Source organism: Chanos chanos, chromosome 7, assembly GCF_902362185.1.
Source record: "Chanos chanos chromosome 7, fChaCha1.1, whole genome shotgun sequence".
NCBI lineage: Eukaryota > Metazoa > Chordata > Actinopteri > Gonorynchiformes > Chanidae > Chanos > Chanos chanos.
In genome coordinates, this window is record NC_044501.1 from 29,968,002 (window position 1) to 29,987,989 (window position 19,988).

The 19,988-nt window shown below is 42.3% G+C and overlaps 2 protein-coding genes across 2 annotated transcripts in view; one reads left to right on the top strand and one right to left on the bottom strand.

Moving 5' to 3' along the window:
- The first annotated feature begins 528 nt into the window (after positions 1–528).
- On the top strand, positions 529–7,768 carry hacd1 (3-hydroxyacyl-CoA dehydratase 1). Its single transcript, XM_030780732.1, has 7 exons — positions 529–647; positions 2,264–2,381; positions 2,637–2,655; positions 2,751–2,839; positions 3,332–3,453; positions 6,444–6,622; positions 7,686–7,768. The coding sequence occupies exons 1-7, from the start codon at positions 529–531 to the stop codon at positions 7,766–7,768; spliced, it is 729 nt and encodes a 242-aa protein (XP_030636592.1).
- Positions 7,769–9,506: 1,738 nt separating this feature from the next.
- Positions 9,507–19,988, bottom strand: part of LOC115816190 (collectin-12-like) — a gene marked incomplete at its 5' end in the record, with an annotated part of 17,554 nt that continues 7,072 nt past the window's right edge. The window contains 8 exons of the mRNA XM_030779159.1: positions 9,507–9,532; positions 10,980–11,125; positions 11,282–11,391; positions 11,493–11,638; positions 11,729–12,196; positions 12,392–13,435; positions 13,549–13,635; positions 16,520–16,642. Of these exons, the coding sequence (XP_030635019.1) occupies positions 9,507–9,532; positions 10,980–11,125; positions 11,282–11,391; positions 11,493–11,638; positions 11,729–12,196; positions 12,392–13,435; positions 13,549–13,635; positions 16,520–16,642 (2,150 nt within the window). The remainder of the gene's footprint in view (positions 9,533–10,979; positions 11,126–11,281; positions 11,392–11,492; positions 11,639–11,728; positions 12,197–12,391; positions 13,436–13,548; positions 13,636–16,519; positions 16,643–19,988) is intronic.

Genomic DNA, 19,988 nt, shown 5'->3' on the forward strand with positions numbered 1-19,988 from the left:
TTATAGGGGTAATTATCTTATAAAATAGTCCTTCTGCATTGGAGATGGAGAATGAAGTCAGCCCTGAATGTCTTTAGTCATTCTGAAGGGTCCGCGCGCTTCTATTAATGGTCTTAGGCTATATTAATAAAGTAGTCGATGCCTAATATTACACGTAAGATCATTGTCATGCTATGCCTCGCAGAAGCTGTGCTCTGTGTAATGGAAGAGAGGGCTTCTTTTATGTAACGTAATGTTAACATCCATAGTTGGCTATCTGTGGCATATAACAAAAACGGCACTTAAACGCAGAAATATTTCTTTTCCGTAATTTTAGTAATCTTGTTTTAAACAACCTTCCTTTAAACCCTCTGAATAAACTCAGATTAACAAAAACTTTTTTTTCCCTTACAAACACTCGCCACACACTTGTTGCTACATTAGTCCCGCGAGAGGGGTCTCGTGGAGGGTTGACCCCGCCGCTCCCAGCCCCAGCTGACAGCTGCGCTCGCGCACGGTTTCTGACTTTCGCAGTCTGCCCCCGGTACCATGGCGTCTGGCGAGGAGGACGGAGCGGTGGAAGAGAAGGAAACCAACAACAAGAAGAAAACAAAAAGCGCCGTCGCTATCGCATGGCTCACATTTTACAACATCGCCATGACGGCCGGGTACGTGGGGTTATTTTATTGCCTTTGCCGAAGAACTATTCTCTGATAGTAGGCTACTCGAAAACGCTCCACGAGAGCTGTGCATGCAGGCGTGTGTTGCTGTTTATAGGACCAAGCCTCTGTCCATTCTAACCCCCTGTGCTCGTGTGAAATAGCACTCTGAGAAACTGAAGCGGTAGGAGAATCGATAGCATTGAGGTCTTTAAGTCGGGCCGAAAGGTTGTTCAGTTTCATTGTTGATTACAGGTCGATATGAAGAAATAAAAAGGGGGGTTTCCGTACGGCCCCCAGCGCGGGTTCAGGCTTTCCAAATACGGTCGATTATACGGCGTCAGCGTCACGGCCAACACTCCAACTGTTGCGGTGATAAGTTTAGACGCGCGATGACACTGGAGCCCAAGTTTGCTAGAACGAAATGCTCAATAGGCAGATTTTTTGAAACTGTCAAAAATTTATGTATTATTTTGAATTTAGCGTAAGCGTCTATGTTTCGAAAGTTGCAGAAGCGCGTCTAGCTGACCAGTGACAACTTCAGATTGAGTAAAACGAATTCATTACCCGACGCCGTCAGAGTATACATGCCAACGTAAAGCTAAACTTTATCCAAATGTAGGTCATCATTTACTGAATGAACATTTAATAGGCTGGTTTTTGGACGCGCTCCGTGTTATTTAATTCGGCATTATGTGCACTTAACAGATGACTCTTTCACTTTATCTTCGTGCTAAGATAAGACACATATGTGTCCGCTTTTGGTTTGACCACATTACACTACAGTGGATTAGCAGGTTAGATAAATCGACTACTTTATTTTCAGTATAAACAGAAAACCCATAGAAACACCTCATATCACCTTTGCGCATATGACACCGAGCTCTTGAATAAACGGGCTCTACTAAGGATTAAAGATTGACATTAGCTTAATCCTGTCCGGTGTCCAGTGGCACCGGGTTACTTTAGTTGTAAATCTTCTTCGTTTATGTGACGTTTCGGCATGTACCTGGTTGGTAAATGAAACGGCCACCGGGATTAGTGGAACATGCGCAGCCTACGCTAATTGCGCAGGAATCCGCTTCTGTTGGAGCTGTTTATCCGTCCAGCTTCTGAAGGAGGAAGTTGGACCAGACCACACGAATGTACAACAGAGATCAGATATAGATGTTTGATCAGTTATAAAGGATGAGGACAATGAGTAAATCAACAAAACGTCATATACACTCAGCTAAGTGTGTAACCTTCACAAAAAAAGTTTGTCTCTTGCCCAAGAGGTATACGTTTCTAATTTGACTGTTGTCATCCAGGTTAACAGATGATTTACAAAAGATTCCCTGTTTTTTCAACCAGTTATGGCGAGAAAGCTCAATTTAAGTCCACTTAAGAGATGAGTTTTATCATCCAATGGGACAGCTGTCCACTTTCTGTTTTCACTCTGATTATGCTTCAGGTCGCAAAACTTTGTATGTTCTGAACTCCAACCACAATTATTTAATTAGATCAGATGGTATTTGAGCAGCAGGTGTCTCTGTATTACCGTATTCGCTGGGCTGGCTGAAGGAACAGAATAACTGTGTGTCTGACACACAGAGATGTGTAGGAATGTGTTTTTGTGTTCTCAGGTGGCTGGTGTTGGCCATTGCAATGGCCCGGTTTTACCTCCAGAAAGGCACACACAAAGGCCTGTACAGAAGTATAGCAAGGACGCTCAAGTTCTTCCAGACATTTGCTCTGCTTGAGGTAAAATTGATCTCCTCATACATGCTGTGCCTTGCCTACAGTCTCTCTATGACTCTCTCTCTCTTTGTCTGTTTTTCCCTCACTTTCTTTTCCCTGTCTCAAAGTGCAACATGTTCACAATAACTGATTTTCCTGGTCTGTTACTTTGATTTCCTCTCCGGGCATGCACTACAGATCAGTTTATTTAAAAACAACAACAACAACAAAAAAAACGTATTCAGACCTGTTCTTCTGTTCCTCTGTCCTCTGTTTCAGATTGGGCACTGCGCATTCGGTATGTATCTCAAAGTAAGCATAGCACAGAGCCTTATTCGTGTGTCCAGTAAAGCATTGGCTCTTGAGATGCTGTTTTTTATCTCTCTGTTGAAGGACTTGTTCGGACCTCTGTCATCGTGACGGGGGTGCAAGTATGCTCTCGGATATTCATGGTCTGGTTTATCACACACAGCATCAGACAGGTACAAACAGTTTATTAGTTCAATCAGAACTAACACACGCACACACACACACATGCGCACACACACACACACGCACGCACACACACACGCACACAAGCAAATACAGACAAACTCCTGTCTTTAAGTGAATTCGAGTGTGCTAGTAGCCAAGCCCAGAATCTCATAATGAAAGCTTCTTCTTTCTTTATCTCTAACCCTATTTCTGTTTCACTAACTCCTATGTCTACTTTCATCTGTGAATCTTTACTTTCCTCTCTCTGTACTTGTTAATTTTACTTCCTCTTTTTCTTTGTCAGTGTCATTTTCATCCTGGTTTCTGGCATTGCCCTCTAACTTCCTCTCACTCTGCTCTTGCTCCCCATCTCTCTCTCTCCCTCTCTCTGTCTGTCTGTTTGTCTCTCTCTCTCTCTCTCTGTCTGTCTCTCTCTGTCTGTCTGTCTGTCTCTCTCTCTCTCTCTCTGTGTCTCTCTCCCTCTCTATCTGTTCTGTAAGATTCAGAATGAGGAGAGTGTGATTTTGTTCCTGGTGGTGTGGACAGTGACGGAGATTACCCGCTACTCTTTCTACACCTTTCACCTGCTCCACCACTTGCCCTACTTCATCAAATGGGCCAGGTGCTTTTCTCTCTGGGCGTGGCATGGCCTCCGGACGTGGCATGGCATCTTGTCAGGTCTTCCCCGTGCACGTCTGATTGGATATGACTTTTCTGAGCATGCCCAGTTCTCACCCCTACTAATCAGGGTCTGGTACTTATCCCCCCTATATTCCCTGCTTTCGTTTCTGGGCTCTCCTCTGACTGTGAGCAGAGACAATTAACAGCATTGTTTTGTAGATAACTTGGTGTATAATGGTCCCATTTTGTTCATATAAATGATATCACTTCTCACAGTGCTGCACAATTACCCAGAGATATCACAGAGAAACCGGTGCATGACAGGCTTCCTTGGCATCTGTAGCGGCAGTGAACGTAAGATTTGGAGATTATTTTTGGACCCCCTTTAAGGCTGGATTTGCATTTGCAGTGGTATTAGAATAACTGCCTCGTAGGATGGTCCTCCTCACAAGACATTATAACACATTATAAACAGTTGCGGCTTTGGTCACTGTTCCTTTGCGTTGCCTGTTGTCATTATGAGGCTTGTATATAGCACTTATAATGCTACACAATGAAGATTTGCATATGAATGTCAAGTTTTGTGAGGGTCAGGGAAAGTTTATGTATGATGTACAGCAGGGCGTGTGTGAGAAATGAGATGTTTGCGGATTAGTGCGTTTGTTGTCATTTTTGATCTGTTTTTCGATTTGTGTGATCACCCCCCAGGAGAATCAAGCCAGCTTTGAGTGACTTAATAGGTCTCAGCAACCTAATGTAGCCTTATAAAGTCTGCGGATGCCCTGTGTGTTAAGGATGCCATTGTGTTTAACGCTATATGGAAATAGCATTAAACACAAAATCAGCACGGATGTTAACTTGAAACGGTTTGGTTCATTCAAATGACCTTTAAAGTACATATGTTATTGGTAAGGAATGAATATGAGTCTATTTGAATACCTTTTTTTAAAATGTGAATTTAAGTGTTTTGGTGTAGGGCTACAACCAATAATTGACATAATTGATGACGTCGATGGTGAAAATGCATCGACATCAGTACTTAAAACCAACGCATTGTTTTTTTTATCTTTATGAATATATCTTTTTGATTTCTAAAACGCTTCAGTTCATTATAACAAATGTTTTTCTTCAATATCACTCAGTAATTGCTGCTAGGGCCGCCACTAACAAATATTTTTCTAACAGTTAAATTGATTAATCCATCAACTCATCGAGTCGAATAGTCCAAAAATTAATCAACTATTCAACTCGATCAATCGATAGAAAAATAGTCATTAGTGGAAGCCCTAGCAGCAATTATGTAGTGATGTTGAAGAAAAACATTTGTTACAATGAATTGAAGTGTTTCAGAAATCAAAAAGGTAAATTTACAAAATTAAAAAAACGGTTACAAATGTTGATGTTGACGCATTTTCAGTGTCGACGTCATCAATTATGTTGATTATTCGCTGCAGCTCTATTTTGGTCTGATACACTGAACCCTGTCCAATACACTGGATATAAATCAGAGAAGTGAGGTCTTGTTTCCCAGAGGTCTTGTGAAACCAGAGAAGCACACACATACACACAGGCTCTCTCTGATACAGTGATGTAACATGGCCCAAACTGTAAATCAGCAGAAATATGGATCAGACAGGTGTGAAGAGTCCATCAGTGCCTTTGACATCTAAATTTAAGGAAGGACACATTGTTGACAAGGACTGTTGATTTGTAGAACTGAGTAAATTCATTTTTTTTAATGTGTGTTAAGTGGACAGGTTTCTTGGAATAATGTGACTGTTCTCAGTATTTTGTCGATGTTTTGAAGGGCCAGGAGTGTGCGTGTGTCTGTGTGTGTGTGATGGATTTCAAGAAAGAATGGGAAAGACAGTAGGACTCTTGAAGACGACTGGACCCATGTTTTTACGAGGCATGGAATTCCTCACCAACAGTGCCTACACTTTTAATTCTCTCAAACCTAATGCTACACTAAGGAGCAAATACTGGATTTTACACCTTACATACTCTCTAAATACACTACTAAATAATATGAGGTCTGTTCACCAAGCGAAACCAGAGTTAAACAATATATAAAAAGCCATGGGTGTGGGAAAGAAATCAAAGACATTAGTCCAATGACCAAGTTAGCAACACTGTTAGTTGGAGTGAGTTTTGTTAACAAGCATTTAACCTCATGCTAGCAGTTCACTGTCTTTACTACATCTCTTAATCACTTCCTCTTTTATTGCCTCCCCTTGTCCTTTAATATCTGAATAAAGAAACTACCTTTATTCCTCAGTTGTGATAGAGCATTTGATATGGTCAGATTTAATAGTTACCATGCACTTAGATGCTAACATGCTAACAGAGGAACTTAATCACCAGTCACAGGGCCCTCTGTCCATCTGGATAGTCTGACAAATAAGACCCAGACAGCAGCTTAATCCCATCCTAATGCTATAGAGATCAAATGACCTGAATAAGTTGCAGTGGTATGTTTGATTTCGTCGCGGCGTGATCGTGCTAACTCAGCTAAAACCTCGACAGCTGGCAGTGATGATGTCATCAGCTGGCATCTGATTTCAGCTTGGGAAAATGCTGCGGTCATGGTTCAGAGGTTTGACACATGGTTTGGCACACGTGTACCATGGCATCACTGCAAACAAATGAACATCAGAGTTTGAGGCCACGTCAAACATAATGCCAATTTATACACTGCAAATTTTATACATATGCAAATTTGAATGGAATACTGTGTTTAAAATTAACTGGTACTTGAAGAATCTCTCTCTCTCTCTCTCTCTCTCTCTGTCACTCCTTCCCTCCCTGTGTTTGTGTGTGTGTGTGTGTGTGTGAGTGTATGTCTGTGCCATGTATATTAGTTAAATTGCTTAGAGCTCTGACTCTGATTTTAATGCTTCCTTAATGCTTTTTTGATATTTCCCCTCCACTCTCATTCTTTCTCTTACTCATTCCCCTTGTCCCCCCCCCCCCCCCCCCCCCCTGTCTCAGATATAATTTGTTCATTATCATGTACCCTCTGGGAGTGGCTGGTGAACTGATGACCATTTACGCTGCTCTTCCGTACGTTCGGAAATCTGGAATGTATTCCATGAGGCTGCCGAACAAATACAACGTCTCCTTCGACTATTACTACTTCCTCATCATTGTTATGCTTTCCTACATCCCACGTAAGAGTTTTCCCCTGCTCCCTGCTTTGTCACTCTGTCCCTCTCCGCTGCCTTCTGGGCCTGTGAACAAATACAGTCAGTCAGCATGAAGTTAGCTTATTACATAAATGCGCCCTAAATGAGGATTTGCAGAAAGTGACGTATTTAAAGCAGAAATATGTGATTTGGATTCGATAAAGTGCATCAGTGAATAAAACAACACGTATTATATAAATGTAATTATACAAGTGCGTTCATTTAATTGTTTACAAATCAAAATTCCACTTTTGGAGTCTCTGTTGCATAATTTAAGTGTATATATATATATATATATATATATATATATATACTGTATATGCTTCTTTTTACATTTTTTAAAAGATATATGTATTGGAACTATTTTCATGTTTTTTCTTTCATTTGTCTTTCTCTTGAAAGATGCACACAGATTTTTAAATGAAAAAACAGAATATCACTGTTTGGGGTGTAGTGTACAGTGTGGGGCCAGATTTGCTGTAATGAGTTTAAGGCAACTCAGATGAACCATGTTTAATTAAATGTACTGCAAAATGGAAATTTAACATAGAAAACAGAGTTTATACACATCTTGGTTGATATTTAATATTTAGTGGTTTGCCAGTGCTGATTCCCACATTTTCTTTAAGAGTGCAATACTAACCATCACAGGACAAGTATTATCTGGGTTGAGAAAACTGCAAAGGTTCATGTTGCCTGTACAGATATTAGTAAATGAAAAAGAATTTATGAACATGCACTGTTGGGTTCAGTATTCCTGTTCCCGTTCGGAACCTGCGTCAGCAGCAAAGTAAAGTTCGAGGACTGAAAATTGGAGAAACGGAGTAGGGTTCTTTTTTTTTTTCCTCTTTTCTTTTCTTTTTTAAACAGGAGCCAAAGCTAACTGCTGAACACTGAATACCACTAAACCACCCACAGTGCTGGGAAAACTCAAAGTTCATTATCCCCTCTTGGGATCTTGGTTTAAAACGCTCTCTCTCTCTGTCTCTCTCTCTCTCTCTCTCTCTCCCTCTCTCTGTCTCTCTCTCTCTCTCTCTCTCTCTTTCAGTGTTCCCTCAGCTGTACTTGCACATGTTGCGTCAGAGGAGAAGGGTTCTTCATGGAGAAGTCATAGTAGAGAAGGATGAGTAAACGAGAGACCTCAAATAACCTCCTGGCAGCAAACATCAGCAAACACTCAAAGAACACTCAGACAATACCAGAAAACATCAGCACCTCATCACAGCATACACTCTTTCAATCTGCCACTGGAAAAACACTCATCATCTCCCAGAATCCTTCCACAACCCCAACGGAACATTTCTGCTTCAATGGGCACAAAGGTGACCCTCGCATACCCTAGGAACCATCACTCTTCTCCTTGTCCCTAATGGTTTGGATTAATTAACACGGAAGAATTCATTATACTGTGTATACAAAATCGGAAACCAAGAAAAAAAAAGGAAAAAAAAAATTTCCAACAGAAAAAGCAACACACAATCTCAAGGACAGCAACCAACCTGGAGTCAACTTTGTGGTAGAACCATCGGAGTCCACTTGGATTATACCTCACCTCGGGTCTGGACTGAACCTCAAGATTGGTCTAGACTGAACTTGCATATCTAGATTGGACTAAACCTCCTATATCTTCTAGAAGGAAAGCTCAAATATGGATTGGTCTGAATGTGATACCTACATATTTCAACCAGTTTTCAAATCTGGTCTAGACTAAACCTTACATCCACATAGCTGGTCTAGAAAGATGCTCACACCTGGTCTAGACTATGTATCTGTGCCTAAGGCCTTTTAGGGATGCTTTTGGATTTAGTCGAGTCGCGCCAAAAAAAAAAAAAAAAAGTTTTGATCTAAAATGGTTGAAGTCAAAATGGATAACCTCTTGTACCAGACTCTTTGACAGGGCAAGGTGAGATGCTTAGCTGTCTTCAGATCAGTTTTAAAGAGAACTTCAACTTAGGTGTTCAGAACATCTCCAAAAAAAATTTACGCATGTGAGAATAAAGAACGAAAGAAAGAAAGAAAGAAAGAAAGAAAGAAAGAGAGCAGGAAAAAGAGAGGGAGCAGGGAGGTGTCAGAGAGAAAGCAACCCCTAAAAACTGCACACTCGTCAGTTGGCCTTTCATTTTCTCAGATATTTTTCACCAGTTCATAAATCACAAATATGAATGATTTACAGTAAGAAGAAAATGAAAAAACTTAAAAATTAAACAACAATAAAAGGGTCTGGAATAGGAAGAGGTTCCGCTTCAATACATAATATTTCTGTAATACACAAACACAGTATTTTGCAATATGTAGTTTTTCTGGCTTTATGTGTTATGTTGTTACAAAAAAATCTTGTAAAGCACATTTAGCCATCACTTTATCTGCACATATGTTTGAATTTCTGAAGTAGACATTATTAGTCCAAGCTCAAGAATTCAGTAGCAACACAAATCTCAGAGATCAGCAATATATAGAAAAAATGAATCTGTTAAAATAGTTTTGTGCCAGTATGTTTTTTGTTTTTTTTTTGTTTTGAATGTAAATACAAGAGTTAGCCATTTGAACATAATGGGAGAAAGAAAAAAAAATGTCGCAAATGTTTTTATGTTTAGCTCTGCAAGTTAACTCTTTCTGTGTCGCTTCAATGTTTACATCTGAAATGAGAGTAAGAAAAAAAAAAAAAAGTTGGTGAAATCTGTTCGGAGCTGATGCTGAGGGACAAAGGAAAAAAAAAAAGAAAACAACGCTCAGCTCTGACCCCTGACCCTAACACCCTGGTTCCTGACCTTTCACCCCCGCCTGTCTTCAGAACCTGTGTTTCGTATTGTCTTCATAAAAATGTCCTCATTGTGAGTGGAATCTTTCTCTCTCTAAGGTGCTATCACTGTCAGATCATTTCATTCTTCTGTGCAGCTGAGGAAAAGACAAGGGGTGGGGTCAAGGGGAGAAGCGAGGGTAAACAGAATGTGAAATGATTAGTTGAAATTAATGTGAAAAACAAACAAACCTAAGAAACTTGTTCATTTCGGTAAAAAAATGCCGATGAGTGTCAAGTGTACCAGATGACATAATACTGTGCCTTTGACTAGGGATACAAAACAACAAGGAAACAATAAAAAAACTGATGACAAGGCAAATTACACTATTATTATTATTATTATTATTATTATTATTATTATTAAGACTGCTTACCTAAACAATTCTTAAAATGGTCAAAGCAAAAATGCAGTTATTGGAGATGAAGAGCAATCACAGTAGAGCATGATGATTCTTAATGGTTTTTAAAAAGTGTGTAGGAAAACAACAACAGCAAAAATTTAGGCATTGAAGGCCATTTTCCTATTTTTATTGTTGGTCGTGTTGTTGCAACACATTTAATAGAGAGAGGGTAAGGAAGAGATCGAGTGTGTCTGTGTGTGTCTGTTTTGACTGTATGTGTGCGTATGACTGAGAAAGACTGGGTTTTACTCATATATTATGGAAACATATAGATGATCATACAAATCATACCCACAATATGATTTCTAAAATCAAATACATATGTTAAAATACTGAAAAAAATACTGCAAAATCCTACTGATTTCCTCTCCAGATCAGCCTTTCATTTTTGTAATGTTGTGTGGAGTACTCAGGTTTAGTGAATCCTTTCCAAAACGCATGTCCATTGGCCAGAGGCTTGGGCAGTCCCACGGGGCAAGCACATCAGCGGCTTAGCTTAGCATGGCTTAGCTTACACGTCATTTCTGATTCTTTGTCAGGTAAACGAATGCTTTAGATGCTTAAAAAGCACAGACTTCTAGCATTCACTAACATTCATATTCTGTGATAGGAAAAAGTACACATTCTAATGATCAGTTAAGTGGCCTTAGGTACTTTGATAAAAAATATATATATGGTTAGGAATGTCTAAATGATTGATTTAATTTCATTCTTGGCTAAATAATCACTGGACTCCTCAAGAGAAAGCATTGATTGGCTCATTAATTGCACTTGTTAGAGTGTTCTGTGTTACCATGGAAATGTAAACAGTTCCCCACTGGTCACTGCCAAGTCAACTGTCCTTGCTCTCAATTGTTGGGCATTCAATATGTCCCTCCTCTGTGATCAAACTTCTAAAATCCCCTATGGCATCTCCATGGTAATGCGTCAGTCACCCATCTGTGACATGTGAGGGGCGGGGCCAGAGGGCATCAGCCCTGCGCCTTGGTTCTTCAGGACATGCCTCCTTTTCCTCACCAGGTGCCATAAACCAGAGGTTTACACTGCAGAAAAAAAAAACCCAAAGGTGAAGATCAAATAGTGTATGTGTGCACCTCTCTCTCCCTCTCTCTCTCACAGGAGTTGTTTGGTGTGTACTCACGACTGTCTTTAGGTCTCTCACAGATGGAGCTGATGGGTTCATCGCAGTGGAAGTCGTTCCACAGGCCAACGTGAATAATCCCTGCACAGTCCTCTCCCTCTAAGTGCCCATGACTCCAGTTGTCCGGCTGGCCAGGCTTCCACTTCCTACATACAGACAAAGAGAGGGAGAGGGACAGAAATCTCTCAGAGACGTGGTTGAGAGAGCCATGTTTAGTTTACATTTAATGGTTTAAGAAATGAACAGAATTCGTCCAAAACCAGCAAAACCACTGGTCATGAACACATCCTAATCATACTTACGTAAACGTAGGCAGTGAACCATCAACCCAACGCCATACATTCTCTTCCGCTCTGTCTGTCAAACCCAGCCAGAAGTAGCCTTTCCCCACTATCTGCAAGTGCAGCCAACGCTATACACACACACACACACACACAATTTGTTTTGTTTGAAAATGGGATTTTGGAAACGCTGCATTCCTATTCATTATCGATATATCTTAACAGGTCCCACCTGCTCCTCAGCATCATTGACAATGACCATAGATGAAGATTTGGCACTGCAGTTTTTCTGTGCATCGTCAAAGGTACGAGGCTCGGCAGAGAAGAAGTAGCAGCTGTCTCTGAACCTCAGCCAATTGGCAGGACAATCAGCTCCGCCTGTACAACCCAATACATAACAATAAATCCATCTGGATCATCTTGTTTTATGCGTTTGTGTTGGGATATGTATGTGTGTGTGTTCCTAACCTTTTACTGCTGAGCTTTCTCCCTGCAGTCCAACAGGTTCGATGGCAGGTTTGCCTGGGAGCCCTGGTAAACCAGGAGGTCCAGGTGGACCTGCTGGTCCTGTGACTCCCCTGGGTCCTGGTTCCCCTGCTGGACCTACGGGGCCCCGGATCCCAGGAGGCCCCTGAGCTCCCTGTGGCCCCGGCTGCCCATCCCGACCTGGAGGACCAGGTGTGCCTGGCTCTCCCTTAGGGCCCTGAGGCCCTGCCCGACCCCCTGACCCTCGAGGACCTTTTGGCCCTGGGCTCCCACGTGACCCTGGTTGACCCGCGAACCCTGGAAGACCGGGAGTGCCAGGTGATCCCTTTTCACCGCGGTTACCAGGCGCACCCGGCAACCCCTTTTCACCTCGCTCCCCCTTCTGGCCCGGAAGACCTGATGAACCTTGGGGGCCTCTATCACCACGTGGACCCCTAGGCCCAGGAGGACCTGAGGGAAAGAGGTGGTAAAGAAAGAGGGATAGCAAGAGAGAGAGAGAGAGAGGGAGAGAAGAGGATGAGGGACAGGAAGATAAGCCAATAGAAAGGTTTTGGTTAAGTCAAAGCTTCAGAGGAATCAAGTGTATCAACTTGAATGAGGAGGAGAACTGCCATGTGCTGTTTGTGTTTATCTGTGAGTTCCCACCTTGCAGAATGGTAAAGTTAGTTATGAGCTGCGAGTGCTTGGTGTCGACCAACTTCATCTCTTCCATGATAATGGACAGGCTGGTGACCTCCTTGTCCAACCGGGCTGCAAGTTCGTCCTGCTGTGTCCTGAGGGTGGCCGTATCGGCCCGGGTCTCAGCCAGACTTCCGTTGAGGCCAAGCAAAAAGTCTGAGTGTCGTCCCACTGTGTCGCTGCAAGTCCGCAAGGCGCTCAGCTCCGTGTTAACGCCACCAAGCAGTTGTGTAGTAAAGCTGATGTTGCCCGTCACGCGGTCGATGCTCTCCTCTGCTTCATCCAGACGCGTCTCTAGCCGGTCGAAACGGGCACTTGTACGGTTGCCGTGATCTCGCTGCTGGTCCATCAGTAGGCGCAAGCTGAGTTCCTGCGCATCGCTGACCACGCTGGCGTTTAGCAGCTGTGCATTTAGAGCTGTCAGCTGTGCTCCCAGTTCTTCCAGAGCGTCCGCGGTCGACCGGGCCTGAGCCGACGCATTAGCGTTGCTGCCTTGGAGGCTCTGTATCTTCCCCTTTAGCCAGTCGGCGTCAACACGCATCTGCTTAGTGGCTTGCTGTAGCGCTGTGACATCATTGCGCAAGCCCTGTGCTGCTTGCGCTGCTGCTTCTAGCTGTCGCTGGAGCGTGGTGGTGGTAACTGTCTGGCGAGCCTGTGTGAGGTTCAACCGGTCGGCACTTAGCTGCCACGACCGCTGGGCCTCCACCTGTGCCTGCAGCTCATGTTGCAACCGTGCGGTATCTTCCTGCAGTGCCAGCATGCTGCCAGCATAGGAGAAGAGTGTGGCATTAGCCGAACGCAGGTTGGCGGCGTGGGAATCGAGCAGAGAACGCAGAGAGGCTTGTGAAGTGCGCACGTCCTGGGACAACGTGTGCAGCTGCTGTAACGTTGCCGCGTTGTTGCTCACGCGTTCTGAGACTTCAGCCATCCTGCGCCGTAGGGTTGCCATGGTGGAGCGGAATGTCCGCAGCTCAGAGGAGGTGTTCTCTGATTTCAGGCCAGCATCATTATCTAGTTAGAAGAAAGACAGAGACGGACAGATGAAAGCAAGGGATTGAGAGAGAGGGGGTTGAAGTGAACTTGATTGCCCCTGGGACGATTGCGTTGGAGATGTCTAGACTCACCCAGCTTTTTCAAATCTGTCTCCACGGCGATGATCTTCCCACCATAATTCTCTATTCCTTCACTAACATCATCCACCCTCTGGACCACTGAGGGACACATCAGATCAAACAGCCAATCACATTTCAGAAAACACACAACAAAGACATTAAAATCACTTGCTCAGATTTGTCCTTCTGTCTGGTTCTGGCACAGAGGGTGAAAAACACTATATCCCTCCAAAACACATGGGGCACAGTTACAAATCACATATTTTTAACTTAAGAAAGTGACAGATTGTTCACTAGCATTTCACCTAAATGACCACTTAACTGCGTCATGAAAAATCTCTTTGTTTTAAGTCGTTTTTTTCCTTGTAATGCCTTAGAGCAGTGGTAAGTTAATTCATCAGTGGTTTAATCTTTCTCTTCCCTTAATTCTGTATTCTAATTAATTCAAAATACAAAAATACACTCTACTGAATTTAGGTTGACGTTGTCTGGTTGTTGGGGCAAATAATGCTGGCAGTCCTTTCTTTGTTGCACAGGGAGTTATTGTGGGAGGTAAAAGACAATACCATGGCAACAGTACATGGCAGAAACCAAAATCATGGGACACTCAGTTAAAGGTGCAGTGTCACTCTGAACATTCACACAGGGCTCCATGTATTGGACATATTTCTTATCATGGTCAAGCATAAATTGTCAGTTCAACAACAACAACAAAAATATTCAATGTGTTGGAAAAACAGACTGAAAAGCTTTGGAGCAGTATTTCAAACTGAATTAGCTTGTTTCACCACTAGAGGGCGAAAGGCGCTCAACCCTTTGATACATGTAAGAGGGTGAGAAGAAGAACAAATGTAAAATAAGCTGGTGTGTGTGTGTGTGTGAGAGACAGCGAGAGAGAGAGAGAGAGAGAGAGAGAGAGAAAACGAAGAAGTAATGAATGGTAAAAGAAAGTTACATGGTGATTTTGGTTGTGTATGTGGTGGTCTGTGTATTTTACTGTCTGTGTACAGTATATTTCACATCTGTGATCAAAAAATACAAACAGACTGCTCCTTTTTCCCTGTGTGTGTATGTCTGTGTGTACAATGTTTGTGTATGTTTGTGTATTTGTGTGTGTCATGTGTGTTGAGACGGTTGTAGTCTTAACACCCCCACAGGCCATGAGACCCTTCATTTCCTCTGGAATGCGTCGGGGGGTCTGAGGAATCGGAATTACAGAGTTTGGAAATCAGGAAAATGCTTCCAGAGGGAGTGATAGTGACTCTGTTCGGAGTCCTGGCCATCATCATGCCACTACACACTGCATCATATTCCCAGACATGGTAAGTCACAGTGACCAGTGAGTTAGTTACCAGTCTGAGAAGAAAGAAAGAGAGAAAGACAGAAAGAAGGAAAGAAAGAAAGAAAGAAAGAAAGAAAGAAAGAAAGATGCGGTACCACCAGTGAAAAGTAACCATTAACAGACAGAGACACTAAATAGTGTCCATTTCCTCACAGTTCCTAAATGTTCAAAAAACGTGATACCAAATAAAAGCTTCCAGAAGAATTAGAGCCACCAGTATCCGCAAATTTAATTAAAGATCACACAGACACACACACAGACAACCATAGCCATGTATGACTGATCATAGTGTCCTCCATTGGATAATTTTATACTGGCTGTTCTTCAGTTACTCAGTTAACATTTTGTTTACATGCCCTCCTCACTGTTAGTATTTTGAATTGAATTCTCCAGTTCTTCTTTAACACACACACACACACACACACACACACAGAGAGAGAACGGGCTGTTCAGGTTTAGGTATTTACGCCCAATACACAGCAGTGCTCCAATTTAACCCAGCACAGAGTCACAGAAAGTTCAGTTCAGAGAAAGACAGGGAGAGTGAGAGAGAGACAGGGGGAGAGAGAGACAGAGAAGGGTGAAGCGAATGGAATTCAAAGAAGCCTTGATCTATGATCCAGTTATTATGCTATACACACACACACATACATATATACACACACACACACAAAGGGACATTACTCTAAAAGTTACAGAAGCATATGGGAACATTTAACAGAATACTAGAACATTCCCAAAATGTGGCCTTCTAGTAGTTTTCCATAACTGGAGAAATTCCCAACATATGGAGCAGGACAGGAAGTTCAGCTGAAAGAACTGACTTCTCTAGGCCCCATAAAGAAACAGTGCTTAAAAAGGGAGAGAGAGTGGAAGAGTGGAAAGGAGAAGGGAAGAGAAGCAAAGAGGAGAGGGGAGGAAGAGAGAGGAGAAGAGAGGAGAGGAGAGGAGAGGAGAGGAGAGGAGAGGAGAGGAGAGGAGAGATCGATCCATTAGGTTTCAATCACTGTTTATGATGTGTTTAATTAATGATGTTTGTGGCATACTGACATATGCACATTGTAATATTACCTCATTCACAATCATTTAGACACACAATCAGCTTGAACTTGACCTCCTTTAAACAAAACACAGATACAGACACGTGCGTGATCACACACACACAAACACACACACACACACACACACACACACACACACACACACACACACACACAAACGTAGCTGGCGGCCCCTCTAATACAAATAAACTCACAGTATCCATGGTAATCAAACAACAGTGATTCTAGTCTTGGCAGGAATGAGACCCCACACAGATTCTCGACATTTTAAAGTGAACACACTCACACACTCTCTCTCTCTCTTTCTCCCTCTTTCTCCCTCTCTCTCTCTCTCTCTCACACACACACACGCGCACACACACACACACATCCAAACACACTCCTGGTCCTTCAAAACACCAAATATTAGCTCCTTTAAAGATGCACCATATAAATATCTGATCGCCAATAAACGGGATCAGTAACTGAACAACTTGTACAAGAAGAGCACATGAGTTCATGGCAGGCATGATTAAGTGTGTGTGTGTGTGTGTGTGTGTGTGTGTGTGTGTGTGTGTGTGTGTGTGTGTGTGTATGTTACCTTTGTACCCCAGCACAGCCACGGCGATGGTAAGCAGAGCACACAGGATATAGAGCAGGACGATGGCAGCTTTCAAAGCCCATTCTGTCTTGCATTTGGTACACTGGGTTCCTTCCTGAATACCTGTTAAGAGAAACACACAGACACACACACACACACACACAACACACACACGCAACACATCCACCAACGTTAATCCAGCACTCGTTCAGCCCTCTACACTTCACGTTCCATAAGCATTTACTCAAAGTAAACACACTACAAACAGCAGACACCACATAAAAACAACACTCTCAAATGCAGGTCAGTAAATTAAATAAATAAACAAACAACACACCTACAAACAACTCCAAAGCTTTGCACGCGTATATCTATATATATATACACACACACACACACACACACATATATATATATACATACATATATATATACCGTGTGTGTGTGTGTGTGTGTGTGTATATATATAGATATACACACACACACACATGCACACACACACCAGCATCAAAAAACACACAGTGGTCCCACGCACACACTTATTAGATGCCAAATATTTGCCCTTGGTGCACTAATAGGGACACACACACTGAAGAAAACAAACAATGTTCCACATACTGTGTGGCTATTGTTGTCTGCTTGTGCATGCAATACACAAACCAGATTGTTAAAAGCCTGCCAAATCCTCTCTAAGCTCTGCTCCCACTAAAGAATGCACGTTGGCCTATTGGTTGTGCTTCAACACGTGCGGTCCTAGGGAAGAGAACCTTGGCTTTCAGAGCAGAAGAGAGAACCATAGCTTTCAGAGCAGAGGAGAACCATAGTTTTCAGAGCAGAGGAGAACCATAGCTTTCAGAGCGCAAGAGAACCATAGCTTTCTCCAGATGAGATCAGATCTTTTATCCTTTAGTGAGGTAAGAGGTCAGTAGAAGAGCCAATAGTGCAGTATCTGGAGACTGAAGTCATCTACTTTGTACTTTCTCTTAAAAACAGAACACAAGAGACACCCTCCTACTCCGTGTGTATGTGTGTGTGTGTGTGTGTGTGTGCGCGCGAAATCTTAGTGTAATTTCAGCTTTGCTGACGGGAATAAAGTCTTCCACCCATTTGTTGAAAATAAAGGAAATTAAAATATTGACAGACAGTTTGGCAGAGTGTGGGTAAGGTGACTGATCTCCTTGGACCTTCCAGCCCATATTCTGGATCCCTTTACTCGTTAACCATGAAGGACACACACACACACATTTGGACCAAAGTTTGGATACATGAGGGCAAAAATGGATCTTAGATTTTGAAAAATCGGAACAAAAATATTTTACGTTTTCAAAACCAAGTAACATCAAGATGAGAGTGATACTTCAGTAGCTAAATGTGCCAACACCCACATACAAGTACAAACACACACACACACACCAGTGACATAATGAGAGAGAGGAAGGCTACATGGCACCTGTACAGGGCTGGTTTGCTGCCTTATTTCCTGTTGGAACTCCATCCAAAATAAAGAGCCCTGAGCTCCAATCAGGGCTCTGACCTACAGGCTGGACCGGTCTCATTGGCCCAATGAAAAACTTCACTGGCTGCACTTGTGCCAAAAACGAACCCGTTAAGCACACTCATGAACACACAGACACACACGCACGTTTGTCTTTAAATCTGGGCTTTACGTCCTAGTAGGACATTTCCCACTTTCTTCCATTTTCCTGAAGCTACAAATTTATAATCCATACCTAACTTACCCCACACCACAATTATTTTTTAAATTGTTTCTCAAAAGGAGACAAATAAATGTTCCAATTAGGTCACCCCATTGTCAGATATCTTAATTGTCATGGAAAATGACATTTGTTTCCCAATGCCACAAAAACCTAAAACACACAAATACACACACGCACACACACACACACACACACACACACACACACCACTTTGTTGGTGATGCCGAATGTGTCACTTCCCCCCTTTCGGCACCCATCCGACAACCCCTACCCCCCCAACCCCCCATTCTGACAGCTGTGTTGCCTTACGCACAGAGGTGGTGCTGTGCTGTTTGCTGTTTGTGACACAGCAGGAGAGATTTCCTGGCCTCACAGACAAACATCTACTTTCCACTCAAAAACACACGCATGCATAAACTCGCCTTGAACTGACTTTTTTTTTTTTTAAATAATAACTCACTGACTCTGATTGTTTTATTACATGAAAAACAACCAAGGCTAGGGAGAAAAAAAGTACCTGACACAAGGAATTAGAGGACAGAAGGACCTGACAAGTACCTGACTCAAGGAATGGTTAGCTGAACAACAAATACAATAGTAAATGGGTGGCGAACCACAGAACATCTTTGACCACTAGTGGAAATATACTTGAATGTTGCCATTTATCATGACATTGGACTGTCAAAAAAGGACGAATTGGGATAGGTTCGATGAACCGGTTGTGCTGCCTTTTTCTGTGGTGGATAAGTGGAGAACTCAGATGAATTTGCTGAAAATGACTGAGTATTCCAATTATCATCAGTGAATTACACATTCAAATGTGTCAGATTTGATTACAATACCTTGTTCAAGGACCAGAACTTCTTGCTGGCCTATGGCCTTACTACAACTCGGAGCTTGCTGACAGACAAGTATCGACTTTGCGTGGCTAGCAAAATGTCTACAGTACAACAACAACAACAACAACAACAATAATAATAATAATAATAATAATAATAATAATAATAATAATAATAACAACAACAATAATTATAATAATAATGATGATGATGATGATGATGATGGTGTAATGTGGTCAGACTTCTTTGGTCTGGTCAGGATTCTGGCAGCAGCATTCTGGACTAGCTGAAGACTCCTGGTATTAGAGGCAGGTAGGCCAGAGTACATAACATTGCAGTAATCGAGGTAAGACATGATGAATGCGTGAACAATGGTTTCTGCGTCAACCATACTTAGAAAGGGACAAATTTTAGTGATATCACGGAGGTGATAAAAGGCAGTTTTGGTTGTATTTTTGATATGAGTGACTAATGACAGACTAGAGTCAAATATCACACTGAGGTTTTTAGCTGTAGAGTTTTGAGAGATAATGCAGTTGTCAAAATTTAGGGTAAGATGCTTATGCGTAGGGGGACCAACGACCAGCATTTCAGTCTTGCCTGCATTAAGCATCAGGAAATTTGAAGACATCCAACCCACAATAGCACAAAGACATGCCTCAAGGTTAGCCAATTCAGGGCGGTAATTGTGCTTGATAGGTAAGAGGATCTGAGTATCGTCAGCATAACAATAGAAGTTAACGTTGTAACTACGAATAATGTCACCCAAAGGGAGCATGTAAATAGAGAATAGGAGAAGGCCAAGGACCGGCCCCTGAGGAACTCCATAGTTAAGCTCACGGTATTCAGAGGTCAAATTATTATAGTGGACATACTGTGTTCGTCAACCATTTAATGATTTGAACAAGTTGT